This window comes from Barbus barbus (assembly GCF_936440315.1).
Source record: "Barbus barbus genome assembly, chromosome: 4".
Classification (NCBI taxonomy): domain Eukaryota; kingdom Metazoa; phylum Chordata; class Actinopteri; order Cypriniformes; family Cyprinidae; genus Barbus; species Barbus barbus.
The window spans coordinates 29,934,001-29,953,368 of NC_136732.1; the positions used below are offsets into that span (position 1 = coordinate 29,934,001).

The following is a 19,368-nucleotide window of genomic DNA, read 5'->3' on the forward strand; positions in this document are numbered from 1 at the left end:
CTGAAGCTCCTGCAAATAAGGGCAGCCAAACCACAAGAAACACATTCTTACCTCCTCCAACTTACCTCTAGAAAAAAAAACAAAAAAAAACAGCTATGTGGTTAGCAGGTGTCCCTGTGTGATGGTTTTAATAGCGGTTTTAGTCAGCTGGTCAAGATCGAGAGACTATAGCTAAACTGTCTTAATCCAGGCTTGGTCAAAGTTTATCTCCATTACACTAATCTTTTTCACTTATTAATGCTTATTTTGCTTCTTGGATAGCTTTCTAAAAGGATTCCCCCAGGCCTTTCTGTCTTCCAGGGATTTTGGTTTGACCGCAATATCAAGTCTTCTGACTGGAGGAGTAAAAGTGATCTCTCTCTATCTAACGTCTTCTGGCACACTGATTAAAACCCCCAGAATCTTTCATTTCCACACTGTGTGATCTACAAAATGAAGCCAACCGAGATTGTTTTTTTTGGTAAGCTGTAGTTTTGTCTGCGGCAGATCGTTTCATCCATTCCATTCCTGAGCATCCTGTTCTGTCATAAAGAGCTTGCAACTGTAAACCGAACCTGTTCTGTTTGAGATGGCTAAAGTCCAGCAGCTTAGTTCGGCTAAACTTTAAGCATTTGTTTGGTTGCTTGTTTGAGGAATGATCTCAGCTAATGTTCATTAAGTGTCAGTAAGTGGAGGAAATAAATAGTGTCTTAGTAGAGTATATATAGTGAAGTGAAGTGACATACTGCCAAGTATGGTGACCCATACTCGGAATTCGTGCTCTGCATTTAACCCATCCAACGTGCGCACACACAGCAGTGAACACACACACACCGTGAACACACACCCGGAGCAGTGGGCAGCCATTTATGCTGCGGCGCCCGGGGAGCAGTTGGGGTTGCTCAAGGGCACCTCAGTCGTGGTATTGAGGGTGGAGAGAGCGCTGGACATTCACTCCCCCCACCTACAATCCCTGCCGGCCCGAGACTCGAACCCGCAACCTTTGAGTCCGACTCACTAACCATTAGGCCACGACTTCCCTCTAACCATTAGTCCTTGTTTGCCTCAAGATGCGGTACTGTAACAACCAGCAAGTTCCTTTTAAAAGACTTCCTTTTATTTTGTTTTTGAGATCATTTATCATTTGACTCCATTGATGGTGTTCAACAGAAATTATAGCATTGAGTTACAATGTGTTTTTTTTCAAAGTAAGCTGAAGAAAGTCAATTATTAGAATCAATCATGTTTGCAATAGCAACACCTAGACCCCCTAAAATCCACCGAACTCTACTCATCACAAAAGGTACTTGCTTATACTGTGCATTAGGGTTCATGCACTTTTTACAAGGCCCTTTCGGCGACAATAGCCTCATGGGCAGCACGCCGGCATACAGCGGGCATCCTGAGTTCGAGTCCCGGCTCATGGACCCGGCTTTCACGATCCCGTCTCCCTTCTCTCTCTCCCACTTTGCTTCCTGTCTAAATACTGTCCTGTCAAATTGCCAAAAAAATAATCTTAAAAAAAAATGACTAGGCCCTTTAGAATGCTTGATTCCCATTGGTCCGCTGCTCTACTATCGTGTCTCTCATATTACTTTCACACCATGGACTTGATTTTCAGCATTTCGTACAAACGCAAATGACACTATCTTGTGTCTGATCGATTGTAGCAAGACCTTAGAGGACTTTGGCATTTGTATTGTTATAAAATTGTCTTATTGCTAGGCTGATTGATTTGTTTATTTCTTCAATGTGAAGTGACATACTGCCAAGTATGGTGACCCATACTCGGAATTCGTGCTCTGCATTTAACCCATCCAACGTGCACACACACAGCAGTGAACTCACACACACCGTGAACACACACCCGGAGCAGTGGGCAGCCATTTATGCTGCGGCACCCGGGGAGCAGTTGGGGGTTTGGTGCCTTGCTCAAGGGCACCTCAGTCGTGGTATTTGAGGGTGGAGAGAGCGCTGGACATTCACTCCCCCCACCTACAATCCCTGCCGGCCCGAGACTCGAACCCGCAAGCTTTGGATTACGAGTCCGACTCTCAAACCATTAGGCCACGACTTCCCTAATGTAATAAACCTGTAAATGCAGGTAAAAGTATAAAATAATTGCAAAGCAAATTACAATTTCATGGCCTTTTTAATCTGGTGAGTAAAGCAGAATATCCACTTCGCCTCAGGGCCCTGATTACCCTGTTAAGTTTATTTTGCAGTAATTTTGGAATGCATTATTCCTTTTTTATATGCATATTCCATATGCACTCTTTTTAAATTTTGGTCTTTGTACACATAAACCAGATGGATGCTTTTAGGCAGTTGCACAACGTCTGGGTTTGTTCAGCGCTTCACTCTGTCTGGTTTGCATTTTTTTGATGCTGCTGTCAAGTTAGAAGTAGTTCATCTAAAATCACGTCTCGAGATTCCATTGTGTTTCATCTCACATCCTGTGTGAATGGTACTTAATGCAGCACTGGGCCCAAATAATGGCACAATATCTTACCGAATGTTGCAATATCGCAAATTTTGCTCAAGCATATCAATGGAAACTCAGCATTGAGACTTTTTTTCTTCATTGGAACATGAAAGAAAATATTTTTGGATATTACGGGTGAACTACCACTTTAATATCATCTTCTGACTGACAGCCAAAGCTCTTACATTATATACAATCCTCTTCATGTTCTTATTCATAAATCAGTCTGGATTGGTGGAAAAGAAAAAGGTCACATACTTTATCGGGGGAGGGATCCATTGTGACTGATCTTACAGACCTGCATCATGGCTTAAGAGCACATGAATTTATGCATTTCATTTTGAGAGTAATTGCTCTTTATTATTGCGAAGGCTATAATTTTTTTTCATGAATTGAAGTCATTGTACCTTACTTGTTGACTGCCGTTCCTCAGTGTTTCTCTAACATCCTGACACTAGGATGTTAGTACATCCATGACACTATTTCGACAAACTATTTCCCCGTCTAAATACTGTAAAGCTTATATAAAGCCACCCAGCTTTATATCAAGCCGATGTAAATCTGTTTGACACAATTTGCATTGTTAAAAGCGCTATACAATAATATTGACTTGACTTGACCTTTCTTGAAAACTGTGACCTCCCACCAGCGGTGTGACTTATTGGTTACAACCTGTAACCTCCTCTCTGAAAAACAAAGCAGCTCTCCAAAAAAGGGATTAGCAGAATCTAGCAGCGCTTCAGTTTTATAGGCGCAGTTCTGGCATGTTGTTGCCTGTGTTTGAATGCAGAGACCTTTGTGAAAACTGGTTTAAGCTCACGACTTCAGGGAGAATTGTGCAGTATTGTAAAAAGGGTTGCAGACTCACGGGTCATAAGCTTCTCTTTCTTACTCTCTCTCTCTTCTCCCATGAGGCTTCACAGAGGATTATGTTTGTGCAATTGAAACTTGGCAAATGACTTCCCTCCCTCCCCCTCCAAAAAAAAAAAAACAGTGCTGCCAATCCGTCTTTATGTCTGAGCAGCAACTGTTGTTTTAGTTTAAATCTGAGATGAAGAACAAACAGATGAACAGGACAGGGGACATCCAGAGAAAGAATGAAAAATGCAGGGCAAAGAGTCAGAACCAAACAGTACCGAAAAACGTTAAGAAGAGAAAGGACAAAAAGGCCAAGACGGGAAACACGGGTGAGTATTTCTCTCATCTAGTTAAAAGACACAAGAATTATTCTTCACGATGATGCAATTCACAGATGTTTGTCGCTCTGTCTTTCAGCTCTTGCTTTCTTTTGAACACGTGTGTTTATTCTATAGGTTTCATTACTCAACCCTCAGTTTCTCCCACCTCAATCAGTGTCCGGCTTCAGGCAGATGTTTATAATGGGCCGAGGCTGATGAAATGTTTATCGGCCACACTTGACAGTCACATGGTATTCTAAAGGAGCAGGAGCTGTGTATTATTCCCATATGGAGGTTTGACAGAGTATATATGGGCGTGTCTTTGTGCATATAAGGGAGCACTTGAAAAGTAGCAGTTTAGAAGATAAAAAATTGGAAGAGGGTTATAATGTTTTCCTGCAAGGCTTTATGGTTTAGTTCCTTTGCGAGCGGTGATCTCAGTGAGTTTCAAACTGAAACAGGCCTCCATTTCAGCATAATTTGATTTCTCTTTATAAAAGAGGCAGAGCATTATAGGAGAAACAGCTGTCAGATGCACGTGATATGAGGAGGTGAATAAGTAAATCTCTTGCTTGACTGTTTTGGACGATCATACGGATCACGGAATTGCCAACTGCTTGATGCGGATGAGAAAAGCAACATGTTGTGTGGTGCAGATATTGCTTGGGAAGTTTCTAATAAATGTTTTGTTTATTTATGCATTTTAGATTGTCAGTACAAAGACTTGGTCATAGTCAGTCATAAATAAATCATTTAAAGATTAAAAAAGAGGAATACAATCAAATGAGGCTGTGCGATACATTTGCCTCCGGTGTCATGAGCATAAACGGCAACAGATGAAAATATTAATGACCAATTATGGTAATGTGGTGTGTTATGTGTCGGCATGCTCACGTAAACACAGCAGAGGGTCGTTCAAGGCTTTCAGATGCAATTTCATGAACCTATCATCAGGGTGTTAATCTCATCCACAACTACAGTTCAGTCTCAGACATCGCGGTTACTTCATTTATCTCTGTGGCCTTTGTGTTTTTCTATTACTAATATGACTTTTATACATACACTAAGTTTGTTGTCATTCTAGTGAATTGCTTAGCCACTGCTCATTAGCATGATAGAAAGAGAGCTTGGGGTATTGGGAAAGATCTTTTTCATTGTTATTCCTCATTGCACTAGTATTTGTCTAGAGAAATGTTTTAGAAACAGGGCGTGACAAAGGAAGTTTGTCAGACCTGGAGAAAGCAATTCCTTAGCATTCCCATTTTTCTTAATGGCTATTACTCAGCTTCCGTACGTTCTGTGCAAGATGATAACCTTCCTCAATGCCTGACTGAAAACATAGATTGCTTTTTTGTTATTTTTCTTGTTCTGACTATTTAAAGAACTTAAAGAGCTATTCTAAGCAAGCAGTCAAAGCTGTTTTGCGAAGATTAATCAAAAAGATTTGTTGACCATATAAATTTGGTTTAATTGAATTTAAAATTGAATTTGACCATTTTTAGTCTCAGCAACAATCAGTTATGTGATATGTAATTAATATATTTAACATTAATATATTTTCATAGTAAAGAATAAAAACACCATAAAGAAACACACACACACATACAGGTACATCTCAGAAATTAGAATATCATGAAAAACTTAATTTTTTTGTAACTTATTTCAAAAAGTGAAACTTTCATATATATTGTACATTCATAACATGTAAAGTAAGACATTTCAAAAGTTGTTTTTGTTTGTTTTAATTTTGATGATTAGAGTTTACAGCTCATGAAAGTCCAAATCCAGTATCTCAATATATTAGAATATTTATATTTGAGTTTCATTAAACGTCGATCACTACAGTATAAATTCAGGGTATCTCTTGTTCTTTGAAACCACAATAATGGGGAAGACTGCTGACTTGGCAATGATCCAGAAGACGAACATTGACACCCTGTGGCTGTTCAGAGTGCTGTATCAAAGCATATTAAATGCAAAGTTTACTGGAAGGAAGAATTTGGGTAGGAAAAGGTGCACAAGCGACAGGGATGACCACAAGCTTGAGAATACTGTCAAGGAAAGCTGATTCAGACATTTGGAAGAGTTTCACAAGGAGTGGATTGAAGCTGGAGTCAGTGCATCAAGAGTCACCAGCTCAGACGTCTTCAGGAAAAGGGCTACCAAGCCACTTCTGAAACAGAAACAACGTCAGAAGCATCTTACCTGGGCTGTGGAGCAAAATAACTGTCTGACTGTTGCTTAGTGGTCCAAAGTCCTCTTTTCAGATAAATTTAAATTTTGAATTTAACATGCCTGCTAACATGCCTGACCTGAACCCCATATGGAATCTATGGTATATTTTCAAGAGAAAGATGAGAAACAGTCGATCCAACAAAACAGATGAGCTGAAGGCTCAATAATGCCTCAGCAGAGCCACAGGCTGATCGCTTCCATGCTACACCTCACTGATGCTGGAGTTTGTGCTAAAGGAGCCCCGACCAATATTGAGTGCAGAAATAAACATACTTTAAAGAACTTCAACTTTTCTGTTTTGCAAATCCTTTTTTTGATTGATCTTAGGAAATATTCTAATATTTTGAGATACTGGATTTTGACTTTCATGAGCTGTAAGCTCTAATCATCAAAATTAAAACAAAAAAAAAACTTTTGAAATGTCTTACTTTACATGTAATGAATCTAAAATATATATGAAAGTTTAACTTTTTTGAAAAAAATGCAGTTTTTCACGATATTATAATTTTTTTTAGATGTACCTGTACACTGAAAAAAATGATACTAAATTGTATTAAGGTAAGTGGCTGCAAAAAAAATATTTTAGCTACATTTAATTAAAAAAAATATGTTGTCAACTAAATTTGTTTATTTAAATGCAGCTAAAATAAATTGATTGCAACCACTTACCTTAAAATTGTTTTAGTAAAAAATGTAGTAAATTCAATTAATAATTTTTTTTCAGTGTACACACACACTTGGGTTTCCATGTTTTATCGGGACATCCCATTGACATAGTAGTTTTTATACTGTACAAATGCTATTTTCTATCCCCATACCCTAAACCTACCCCTCACATAAAACATTTTTAGATTTTCAAAACAAAACTTAAAAAAAAATCAGTTTTCCTCATGGGGACCCAAAAAGAATTGTGGATATTGCCATCTTTGTGGGGATATTTTGTCCCCATAATGTAGGGTATACCTAAACCACAGACAGACAGACAGACAGATAGATAGATCTTACCGACCCCAAACCTTTAAACGGTAGGGTACATATTGCAAAAAGTCAATGGATAAAGATGCTTTTCGCCAGTAGAGTGTTCAATTTGGTATCAACCAAGTGTGCCGCACATGTCCTTTAAAGGTGAAGCCAAAACATTTTGATTGCCATCAGGTGGCTGGCTGCAGTACAGGTCATAAACCCTGCCCTCACTATGCAAACAAATGGGACTTGAGGCAAAATATATAAACAAATTACACTTCAAATAAATTTTTCCTAAAGATGGTTTCTGTCATTTTCTCATCACGCCTTATTCTCAATCCACCTTATTTTTCCCGTAAGAGCAGGCACTGCCATTTGTAAATGTTATGGCTTCTGGTCTCATCCGCGTCCAGCTACTTTTTGTTGTACAAAACCACTTGTTTTGCTGCTTGATATTGCAAATTGGTGTGTCTTACCATATAATTGCAATATATTATTTTAATTATGAACACACTGGTTTGTAGTGTAGTGTTTGTAGTTATTTTTCTCGTTATTTTCCAATAGCGGCTAATGGACTGGAAGTCTCGCCCATAGGCTTACTTCTGCATTGAAGAATTAGGTGGATAAGTTTGCTTTTAGTTCGTTATTTGATTCTGTAAAAACGGGGTGTTGTGTCATGATTATGAGCTTGTGATTGGATCTGCAGGAGTTTGGGGGTGACTTTGATACCACGACTCCAACTCATGACAGCAGACTCGGGCTCCAAATGGCATCATCAGCCCAAGATGACAGTGGCCATACTGGGATGTTCTGGCTTCACTTTTCTATAGTAGAAAGAAGTGGAGAAGCATCATACATCTTTTTTTTTTTTTTTACAGTCTATGTTGTCAACCAGCAGGGTCTAACTGGGCCGTGCTAACCAGCAAAAACTTGACCCCTTGAATAACAGCCTGACTTCACTGGAGGCATAAAGTGAAGGGTAGGATATTTAAGTGATCATCACTGTTTATTTACCCTGGATTTTCCTCCTTCCTTTCTCTCTTTCTCTTGACTTATTCAGATAGAATGACGAATAAGCATTTGGACAACCAGACAAGTGCAGCATTGCAGATGGACGATGGAGTGGAAGCAGAATTAAAAGACAACACAAACCAACAATGCGGCTGGTTTTCACGCAACCTGCTCCTTGCCCTCACTATACTAGGTGCGCTCATGTGTGTGCGTGCTTGTATGCATGTGTGGGAGTGTTTGTACACATATTCAGATCTGTCTATGATTCATTCCTTGAAAGTTCAGAGGATTCAATTAATTTATCAGTTTATGACCACCAAACAGATAATAAAATGGCAAAGCCTAGCCAGTCACAGTAAGGTGATAAAGACAAAGCAGGAGAGATGGTATTATCTCTAAATTCTTGATAATATACGGGAAGAGATTAGTTAATTGCGTATGCAAAAGGTGGTGTTTAAGGCACAGCAGCAGGAAAGAGGAAAGAAATGGTCATGAAAACTAAAATGCTACTATTTTGGGTCTAAAAACTATTTATATATGTATGATACCACCAATTTAATCTAAGTTTGTCAGCCTTTATTGTCAGCTTTCATCTACTCCTTCTTTATACTTACATTCTTAGAAATATAAAAGATAAACCTTGTCTGTGGTTTCATAACTGTGATCATCGGTCAAACCGCAGACAAATACCAAACTAGCAAGTTCTCAGCAAATTTTTTGGCCCCAATGTAGTGACACTGTTTATACAACAGTAGTTTGAGATGTTGCAGATACAGAACAGTTATGCTGTGGCGCATGTGAAAAACCCAGTGTCCTACAATGATCCATACACCTTTTAATAAGCAGGCGGAACATAACCGGTGTAATTGACACTCTCACAGGTGTTATAGCGGGCACCGTGCTGGGCACGATGCTGCGTTATGTTCCTGATCTGGACACAAACACTCTCATGCTTATTTCCTTTCCGGGAGACATCCTAATGAGAATGCTGAAGATGCTCATCCTGCCCCTCATCATCTCCAGCCTCATTACAGGTCAGTCCTTAATCACATGTGTTGTGTTTTAAGCACCAGAAAAGAAGCCATTTATTTTTGTTGATACAAGATCTCTCTCTTCTTCTGACTGGCTCGCAGGCCTGGCCGGTCTGGATGCTCGCTCCAGTGGAAGAATGGGCACCAGAGCAATGGTGTACTACATGTCCACCACAGTAATTGCTGCTGTTCTGGGTGTCATCCTGGTGATTGGAATTCACCCTGGGAACCCAAAACTCAGGTCCAGTCAGGTCAACTCCGCCCCCAAGAACCAAGAAGTGAGCAGTCTGGACGCCTTTCTGGATCTGATCCGAAACCTTTTCCCTGAGAACCTGGTCCAGGCCTGTTTTCAACAGGTAAAAATGTGTGCTTGTGCTTTGGAAAGTTTTAAATGTAACCAAAAGATCACCCAGTATGTACTTTGGGTCAGTGGTTTACCACAAAACCGGGTCCCGCCCACAAACAGAGACATCATGAGAGTTTGTGTATCTGATTACTTGTGGGCGATTATTTTTTTTCTCTTTCTCTTCAGGACTTTTCTCTATATTTGTGCTCCGTTGAAACATTTTTTGTCATCTTTTTGCATTTCTGTTGTTTAGAAAATGTGAATCTTTCAGAACAGTGGCATAGCGGGTTGCTTGTGATGTATATTGGGATCCTGGGGTCATATCCCAATTGACCGATGGTTTCATGCTGTCTGCGGCCAATGGTTCACAGCTGTTGTTTTTTACATTGTTTGTTCATGGTTTTTGAGCATGAGGACATGTCACGCAACCTGTTCTGTCCATCTGCCTAATTTGTCTTGCTTCTAACAAGTGACAGATGAATTTGTGTAGAGATTGGCCAATAAACAATATGAGAATCATATTATCTTCTCTTTTAAAGTGGCCTATTTATTTTGCAATCCTAACGATGTATGATTATTTTAATATGTTCATTTAAGCATAGTTTTTCCTGCTGTCTGCTGTCAGATAAAAAAAGTACATTTATTGTCCAATTACCATTTTTACATTGCAATTTCAGCTGTGTTTCTTAGTTACCAGAGCCAAATTTTACTCGCATTTAGTGCTACTTTGGAACCGGTTGTTTTATACAAAGGCCTAAGCATGAATATTTTTCGTAACATTTTTCTTTTTTCTAAACTAAAAGATAAAATGAAAATGCTGGGCTAAAATGTACATCATTCAGGTGTCACTCTACACATTTGTGATGTTCACTTGTTTTTAAATTAATTTAAAGATACCTTACGTTCACACTGTGGTTTATGTTTAATACTGCAGATGCACATGTTCTTCCATTTATTCTAAATAAGTGAGGTTTTGAATGCTTAGGCTGACCACATCCTCTTTTTGCTGTACGTGTCCTGGCCGAGATTTCTAAATTGCTTAAAAAGTTATGTACAATGCCTGCATGCTATTGGTCAAACTTCTTTGCAGTCTTTACTTTCATCGAGTATGAAACCAATAGAAAACAAATCCAAAAGGTATGTTCGGCTTGAAGCGGCACTGCAGATCAATCTGTGTGTGACGACAAAGACAAGCTGTGTCTGCCGTCAGTCTGAAGGTCTTGCTACGCGAGACTCTCTTTAATAGGTCTCGCGGTACTTTGATGTTAAACGCCAATCGGTCTGTGCAGCACCGCTTCAAGCAAAACACACACATAATTTACAATTTATGCAATTTAGAATTCCCGGCCAGAACATGTCCAGGAAAAAGAGGACATACGGTCAAACAATGAGAGCACAGCTCTTAACAGAGCACATAATAAACAAACTGATTCCAGATAACCAAGCTCTCATCTGAGAAGTTCCTTCTAATTGTGTTTGCAGAGCCTTATATACACCATTTCACAGTGGATCCACCTGGATCATAAGCTCTTTGCCTGATAGTTTGTTTGCTTTGAATGCATTGCACATCACATGGGCAGGACCACACTAAAAATACATTTATTTTCTAATGGAAGTGGGTCAAGACATTTTATGAGAACAACATTGCAGAGGATAGAGACTCAATAATATGACTAAGACTAGTAAGATATAATCAAAGGTGTTTACTTCCAAAACAATATTTTTCTATAAACATATCTTGTTGACTACTTTAAATTTTCACCATACATAACATGGTAATTCATACTTTTTTTTACAATTAATTGTACTGTGCTGTTAAATAGAATGTTTGATAATAAAAATAACATTTACAATGCAGTAATAATATTATACTAATATAATTAATGATAATAATATATTTATACTAAACTACTCTGTCCAAAAGAGTTTTGCTTACAGTTTTACCTAATCATCATCCGTTTCTTGCTTCCCTTTTCAGGTTCAAACGGTGCCGAAAAAAGTAGCTGTCCCAGTCCAGAACCAAACAGAACCGATCATTGTCAACAGAAAAAAACTGGAAATGAAGTGGGGAATGAATGTTTTAGGTTAGAGTATATTCTGTTTTTGTTTAGTTTTTTTTTACTTAAAATACAAAATTCAGCGTAGATGTAATTTTAAGTACCAGCAAATCCAAATAGGGTCAGTTAAATTTGTGATGCATTATTACAATACCAAATAATGTTATGATTTATCTGTTTAATTTCACAATGTTTAATTTCATCTGTCATTTTTGTCACCTATCTGTGTTGTAAGGTTTGATTGGGTTCTTCATCGCGTTTGGCATCTGCATGGGGAAAATGGGAGAGAGAGGGAAGCTCATGTGTGAATTCTTCAACATCCTTAATGAGATCATCATGAAGATGGTGTCCATGATCATGTGGTCAGTATTCTGCCTTTATCTTGATTATATATCTATAGCAACTGAAACAAATGAATTTATTTTAGCCATTTTATGGGTGTCATCCATCTCTCCATGTTTTGATTCCTGAAGCATGGGATAAAACAGTGCAAAAACCTTCTACACTTCTGTAGCTTAAGGAATTATTGTGTTTGAATCTGTCAAACATGTTCAGAGGTGTTCAGCAGAGTGAGAGAACTGGACAGAGAGAAAAGTATAGCATGTAAGGAAGAGGGAGAGAGGGGGATTTGTCGTGGAGAAAACAGCACAGGAATCTGAGAGAGTGCAGCATCGTATTTGTGTTCCCATGAGTAAATGTGGGAGTTTTATTCTGGATGTAATATATCCTCCGACACATAAACCGCAGACAGATACCCACACGCTGGCAAAGACAGACATAGCAGAAGACAGATAGAGCACTGAACTTATGAATCATGTCTGCAGAACTGAAACGCTTGATCCGTAATGCTAACAGGCCATTTTACAGCACAAAAGGAGTGAGACAGTGGGAAGGAACATGTTAGTTTCATACTCTAATACATTCTTAACATTAAAGAACAAACAAGGAATAAGTAAATAGCCCAAAATAAAAGCATATGACAACAAAGCCAGTCCCCGCTCAGCCCTGAGACCGTCCCATCTGTAACTAACTGTGTTCTGTGTTTTCCGTTTACAGTATCTAAACTGTTCAAATGGTACAATAAACATCATCTGTTGCTTACCATAACACACGGTGAAATATTTATACACAGCATTTCAGATGAATTCAATTTAGACCACATAAGAAGTAACATCATCTCATATGGTGTTCAGGTTGCGAAACTGGGCCAATATGATGATCCCCTTGGAAGGGACTCCCTTCTAAAAATGTAAAGGCAGCTATATATGAATAAAGACTCATTTATAATGTGTGAAGAAAAAAAGTAAGTGTGATTAACGTAAACATTTTCAGATTTTCAATTCAGATTTCCAGTTTATGTTTGTATAAATATTGTTCCAAAGCAGCTTTCCTGAGAATATTGAGAATATTTTATCTTATTTTTAAAAATATATATATTTATTTTGTTTTTAATAAAATATATATTTATATTATATTATTTTATTTTTAATAAAATATTTATTTTTATTTTATATAGATTATTTTTTTTTTTTTCCACAAATACAAAGAAATTGTATTGATTGTCAGTCAAGAAGTATTATGGCTCAGCAACATTTAAAAAAAAACAAACAAAAAAACACTTGACATCAACTCTAAACAGCTTAACTGACCAAACTAATAACTCAACTAATCTGTCCTCAGGTACTCACCAGTAGGCATTGCCTCCCTCATCTGTGGGAAAATTGCTGCTATCGGTGACCTGGAAGTGGTGGCGAGGCAGCTGGGCATGTACATGGTCACGGTCATAGTCGGTCTCATCATTCATGGCGGGCTCATCCTGCCAATCATATTCTTCACCATGACTCGGAAAAACCCCTTCACGTTTTACTCTGGTATCTTCCAGGCTTGGATCACTGCTCTGGGAACGGCCAGCAGGTACAGACCGCAGACTACTCCTCATGTGTTTCTTGGTGATATGCTGATTGAGGAGTTCTGGCCGCACAGACTTTAGAGTTAAAGGTCACATTTGGATAAAAAAAAGTTGTCTTGAGAAGCAAGATCTATCTCTGTTTTTCACTCTTTTACATATAGCACAGCCAAAACACATTCTCATGTTGAAAAATGATATTTTATATGTGGTCTCAGATGTTTTAATATAAACTCCAACATAACCAAAAAACATCAGATTGATGACTTATATTTTAGACACCACATAAATCATCGACACGACCTAATCTGGCCAAACACATTCTCTGATGTTCTCCAGAATGGAAGTCTAGAAAGATTAATCAGTCTAAATGGATGGGAAATTATGAAAACATATTTGAGAGAGTTGTTTATGAATAAATCTGGGTTTACATCTGTTGCGCCAAACCATTTTCTGAATGTCAAACCAACTGTCAATTTGGCACAGAATATGCATTCAATCCTATCAACTTTTGTTTGTTTGGGTTTTATTATTTTTTATAATTACTGGTTTTGTGGGTTATTTTGGAAATAATGTTTAGTCAGAGCAATTTTTCAAACAACAAATTAACATTTGTTAGACATTTATAATCAATTTAACTTTCTCTTTTTCAGTGCTGGGACATTGCCAGTGACTTTTCGTTGTCTGGAGGAGAATCTTAAGATTGACAAGCGTGTGACCCGCTTTGTGCTGCCCATTGGAGCCACCATAAACATGGATGGCACTGCACTCTATGAGGCCGTAGCAGCCATTTTCATCGCCCAGATGAATGACATTGCCCTAGATGGAGGACAGATTGTCACTGTTAGGTAAGGAGATGTGGAACTGAAACAAGACAAATTGTGGCTTATGCAGTGGCTGCGATAAAGAAACCCTTGCATTACAACACATGCGCACAACAAAATCCCTTTATCTATGGAGGGATTTATTTCAAATTGTCTTTTTAGTTACAAGATGAAAAATCTGATTTTAGATTGCAGCTTTTAATTTTTATTATTTAATTTTATTTTATTTTATTTAATTTTATTCAGGTCAGGCTTGATTCCTTATAATTCACTTTAAAATGGGTTGAATTTTTAAAACACAAACACAGGTCTTATATATAAAAATCCCATTATTTCAATGACTGCATATTTGTAGTCATTTGTATGTATTTTATTTTATTTTATTTTAATATAAAATAAAATAAAATAAAATAAAATTTTTAGGTTGTACCATCACATTTTAATGACCATGAATTTGTAGTCAATTTAGTTTAATTTAATTTAATATTTTATTTTATTCGGGTAAGATTTGATTCTGTATAATCCATTTTTAAAATGCCATTTGTTGTCTCTTTTAAACATCTGCCTTCTAGTTCTCACACGCAGTCTGAATGCAGTCTTGATTTATGAGTCACATGTTTGGTTTTATGATCCTTTGTGTTGTGCCATAACAATCTGGTTATTATTACAGTTATAATAATTGCTTTTTATTACTATGGCTCTCTAATTGTAGTACAGTTACAAAACAAAATTTGAACCTGCAGCTACATCACAGATGTTCCTCCTTTAACTGAGCTAGCATCTTATTCCAATTCTTCTTGTTATTTCCCTTCTTTCCTCCATTAAACTTTTTTTTCCTCACCCTCTCAATAGATCAAACACGTCAGTGCCGCCCCATGCTGTCCCAGTCGTGGTGGTATAATCCCTCTCTATCTTTCTCTGCAGTATGACAGCGACTTTAGCCAGTGTGGGAGCGGCCAGTATTCCCAGTGCGGGTCTGGTCACCATGTTGCTAATCCTGACCGCCGTGGGCCTTCCAACTCAAGACATCAGCCTGCTCGTCGCTGTCGACTGGCTTCTGTGAGTTCAAACAGCTCTGTTTGTGTTATGTACAGGCCCTGACGACAGCCCTGGTTTTATCCTAACTAATTATCAACTGTCGTCATGAACGTAAACAGCTGTCCTGAGCTGTTCTGTGTCAGCATTTAGAGCTGTTTTTGTGTGTCTTCAGCGACAGAATGCGCACCTCCATTAACGTGGTGGGTGACTCTTTCGGGGCGGGCATTGTGGACCACCTATCACGGGCAGAGCTCGCCTTGATCGACGGGGACATCCCTCTATCAGACGAGGGGTTTGTCCCCCCTCCGCCTCTCCTCACTGAAATAGACCTCATAGACCCTCTCAAGCCGCCCGAACTGCCCCCTCGCTCCCCGCGGCCCCCAAAGCTTAACCATCACGCCCCGTCTCTGACCCCTTCGCAGTCTCAGTCGCACTCTATCCCGCACTCGCCCCGCTCCGTCCGCTCTCCGTCACCTCACTCCATCCGCTCGCCCTCCCCTCGCTCCGTGTGCTCTCACTCCCCGAGGCCTTTCCGCACACATTCCCCTCGTCTTTTATGCAGGACGGAGCCTGGATACTGCGCCCTGCCCACTCATGACAACCAGGTGAGGCTTCGTTCAGAAAATATATATATTATGGTTGGATTTTCGGTTTTTAAGCTACGAGTTTCTCAAATAAATGACTGCACAGATTGGTCTTACAGAAATAGATCACCTAAAATTGTAATGTCTGTCATTATTTACTCATTTACTCATTATCTTCTGTGGAACGCAAGTCACTCTTTTTCTTTTCTATAGACTTCAAAGTGATCAAACTGGTGTGCTGTATTGCCAAGTCTTAATACGAAACAAATACGAGTTGTTTTGTGCAAGAAACAGACAGAGATCTAAGTCATTATTCACTGTTAAGCTTCTTGACGTGTTTGGTAGAGTTCATGAATCAAACAAATCTTTCTTTTGACTCTGATCTTGTCAGTGATATGTTATATCCAGTTCACCAATCTGAATGATTTGTTCGCAAATTGTTTGTTTAGCATGCTTTTTGAACCTTCCTATGAAAACCTTTGAAAATCCTTGTTCATTGTAATTGTATGAAAAAGAGTGACCAAGTTCTGCGGAAGAACAAATACACTACACAATACACAAAAAGTACACAACAAATATCCTGTTCAATTTATGACGGAAAAAAAAGGCAGCTATGCTTTCTAGAAAAGAGTTTCAGGTATTTTTTCAGGAAAGATTTTGGTGTCTGTATATTTTTCTAATTATACATGTGTATTTAATTAAATGATACACTGTTAATATTAATACTGTTAAAAAGACAAAATCCCATCAGAGTAATAAAAAAATATATAATATGTGATGTTGCTCTCAGAGACTGGGGGGAATGCCCTTTTACTGTAAATTATCCAGTAATTCATAGGTTTACCTGTAACCATAAATTTCACGACAATGGTAAACCATTTACAGTTTTTCCACTGTATACTGTGTTAACTTACAGTTGATCAATAAACAAGTTTTACTGTAACATGTTTACTGCAACATCTTTTTCTGTAAAAATGACATTGTATTGACATGAGGGTGAGCAAACTGTTCGTTTCAGTCTAAAGTAATTCCGATGTTCTTATCCTGAGGTGTTTTTGTTGTGGATATGCTGTTAAAAGTCGCTCATCACCTCATATCCCGCAGATGACCACTCTTCCCAGAGGTTTCCGAGAGAGAGGCAGAGACCGGGAACGAAACAGAAAAAGAGAGAGACTGCGGGAGCGGGATAAAGGGAGCGAGACTGAGGAAGATGAAGAGAAAGAAAGAATGATGGACGAGGTGAGCGACGGAGAAGAAAGCGACGACACGGCGTACGACAGGCGCCACGGCATCCCACCTTGTGACCTGCCCTGAACGAAACAGACAAAGCTGTAGCACATTTTCACAATGCTTCTTCCGTATCTCAGAACTCACCTTTCTGAGTGAAACGCTGGCATTTTTGTTGTTTGGTAAAGACTTTGAGTACCTAGGTTTATTGTGTGTTTGTTTTGCATTGAGAAACTTGATAAAAGTGAATGCAGGGTTCACTATGTTTTATGTTTCCGCTTTATAGTCTAGCAACTGTTTGTAGCTTATTTGCTTTTACAGGATTTCAGTAATAAACCGGATGAGTGGTTCTGAGCGTTTATTGCATGTGCTCTGCCAATCTTGATTTTATTTATTCTTTGACTTCCCGATCATATAATTTATCTAGGCTACTGGGATACTGGTTATAACACTGGATGTCACTGCACTGCACTGTAAAACCCAGACTTACTCAATGGTTCAGGGAAAAGATAGCCTTGACTCATTTGAGCTGCCTTAGTTTACTTTTATAGGCTAGATGTCCTCTCTTCAGTTGCCAGTGCAACATAAACAAAATGAAAACAGGCAGGTCAAATGAGTCCAAGCAGTTTGTTCCTAAAAACAATCCAAAGTTATTCCAAATCTCCCGTTGTATGATTTGTTGGGTTTTTCTTTTGACGGTGGCGAGGACGTCACAAGCAGCTGTGAGTAACATGATGCAGTTTCTCCCTGTACTCCTCATGTTCTTTCCCTTTACGCTTCTTATAAATGTGAATCATACACTAAAACATCATTTACATGTACAGATTTACCAATACACTGTTTATATTAGTGGGTGTGACATCAGGCTTACACACCTCAATGTCGTCAGGCCAAGTGCAGTTACACAAACCTGACGTCGTACTTTACTTTTACACCGTTTGTCCTTGCACAAGTCATCCTGTATGAATGCTAGTGTAGTTTCCACTCACATCCAGCATATTATAAAAAAAATTTAAAATCACAAATTAGATATTTTTTTTAAATATCAAATTCATTAGAACACATTGCCAAAGAATTGCATAATTTTCTTTTAAATAAAAATTATTTAATTGTTAAATTATAATCGTTTGTAAAGTCATAAATTATAAGAGCATTAAATGAAATTATAATGGTATTAAATTATATTAATAATTATAATAATATCATAGTTGGAGGTCAGTCATTTCTTTAAAGAAATTAATACTTTATTCAGCAATGATGCATTAAATTAATCAAAAGTGACTGTAATTTATCACGTTACAAAAGATCACTATGACAGAATATGTGATGTTCTTTTAAACTTTCTATAGATTGAAGAATCCTGAAATGACATTTTACGTATTGCATTTGCCCAAAAGTAATAATAATAATAATGCATTTTGTGTGCACCAAATAAGCATATTAGAATGATTTCTGAAGGATCATGTGACACTGAAGACTGGAGTAATGATGCTGAAAATTCAGATGTAAAAATTTTAAAATATTTCCTAATATTACTGTTTTTACTGTATTCTTGATCAAATAAATACAGCCTTGGTGAGCATTAGAGACCCCAAACATTTGAATGGTATGTTAATACAATAAAACAGAAAAGAGTAATATCTTAATCAGGAAAAAGAAGAGCCTAATTTCTCATATAGACTTTCATATCCTACATAACATGTCCTACAATGTCTCAGATTGTGCTCAGATTTGCCATGATTCCTAGTCTGCAATCAAGCATCCCAGATTTCAGTATGAATATGAATTTCTCATCAAAACCTTCCCAAATCTCTGCTCTGTATTCTTACAGTACATCAACAATCATCTCATCTGTTTGCATTAGTATTTCTGAGACAGTTGATATTTAACTAAAAACTCTCTCTTAAGCTATGAAAGAATAACCCCATAAAGAACAATATTTTTCTTTCCTTTACAATTCAAGAATTACTTTGATGTTAATATTGTTGTCATTTGCTATTATGGATTATGTTTATTGTCTAGTGTTGCACTCTAACTAGTAAAATTTAGCTTGTTATTCATGATGTATTTTGTCTGACTCGTGTATTTATCATGTCTGATAGACTTCAATTCATTTTCCCATGAAATCAGCTGCTGTCTATGGTGTGCTTAATAAAATCGTATCAATTTATTTAACTTATTGAGTGCTTTGTCCTTTAATGTCTCTTGTGTAAGATTCGATGTCAACAGGAGGCACGTTTAAATCCCGTCTCACTCTCGCATTAAGACCGGTGGGCGAACGAAATCCCTTCATGCACGCAGAGTCAAAATTTCCTCGCACAATGATGAGACAAAGACTTTAAAACACTTAATCCGCTCAAAGAAGAGAGAGAGAGCAGCAGATGGCCAGAAAGACGTCAGTCCTCCTCATTCTTCCCAGGACAACAGCGAGGCAGGAGACAGATGATTACAAGGGACACTGACGTTATTGTGGGGATCCTGGACGTCACCGAGATGGAATGAGA

At 38.1% G+C, this 19,368-nt stretch overlaps 1 protein-coding gene across 1 annotated transcript in view; it reads left to right on the top strand.

Annotated features, from left to right (window-relative positions):
• Positions 1 to 17,867, top strand: part of LOC306865481 (excitatory amino acid transporter 2-like) — a 20,379-nt gene extending 2,512 nt beyond the window's left edge. Inside the window, exons 2-11 of the mRNA XM_079410099.1 lie at positions 7,901 to 8,044; positions 8,733 to 8,885; positions 8,985 to 9,238; positions 11,207 to 11,312; positions 11,521 to 11,647; positions 12,966 to 13,199; positions 13,845 to 14,039; positions 14,940 to 15,074; positions 15,226 to 15,658; positions 16,742 to 17,867. Coding sequence (XP_079266225.1) covers positions 7,906 to 8,044; positions 8,733 to 8,885; positions 8,985 to 9,238; positions 11,207 to 11,312; positions 11,521 to 11,647; positions 12,966 to 13,199; positions 13,845 to 14,039; positions 14,940 to 15,074; positions 15,226 to 15,658; positions 16,742 to 16,951 — 1,986 coding nt within the window. The 5' untranslated portion in view covers positions 7,901 to 7,905 and the 3' untranslated portion in view covers positions 16,952 to 17,867. The remainder of the gene's footprint in view (positions 1 to 7,900; positions 8,045 to 8,732; positions 8,886 to 8,984; positions 9,239 to 11,206; positions 11,313 to 11,520; positions 11,648 to 12,965; positions 13,200 to 13,844; positions 14,040 to 14,939; positions 15,075 to 15,225; positions 15,659 to 16,741) is intronic.
• The last annotated feature ends 1,501 nt before the right edge of the window (positions 17,868 to 19,368 follow it).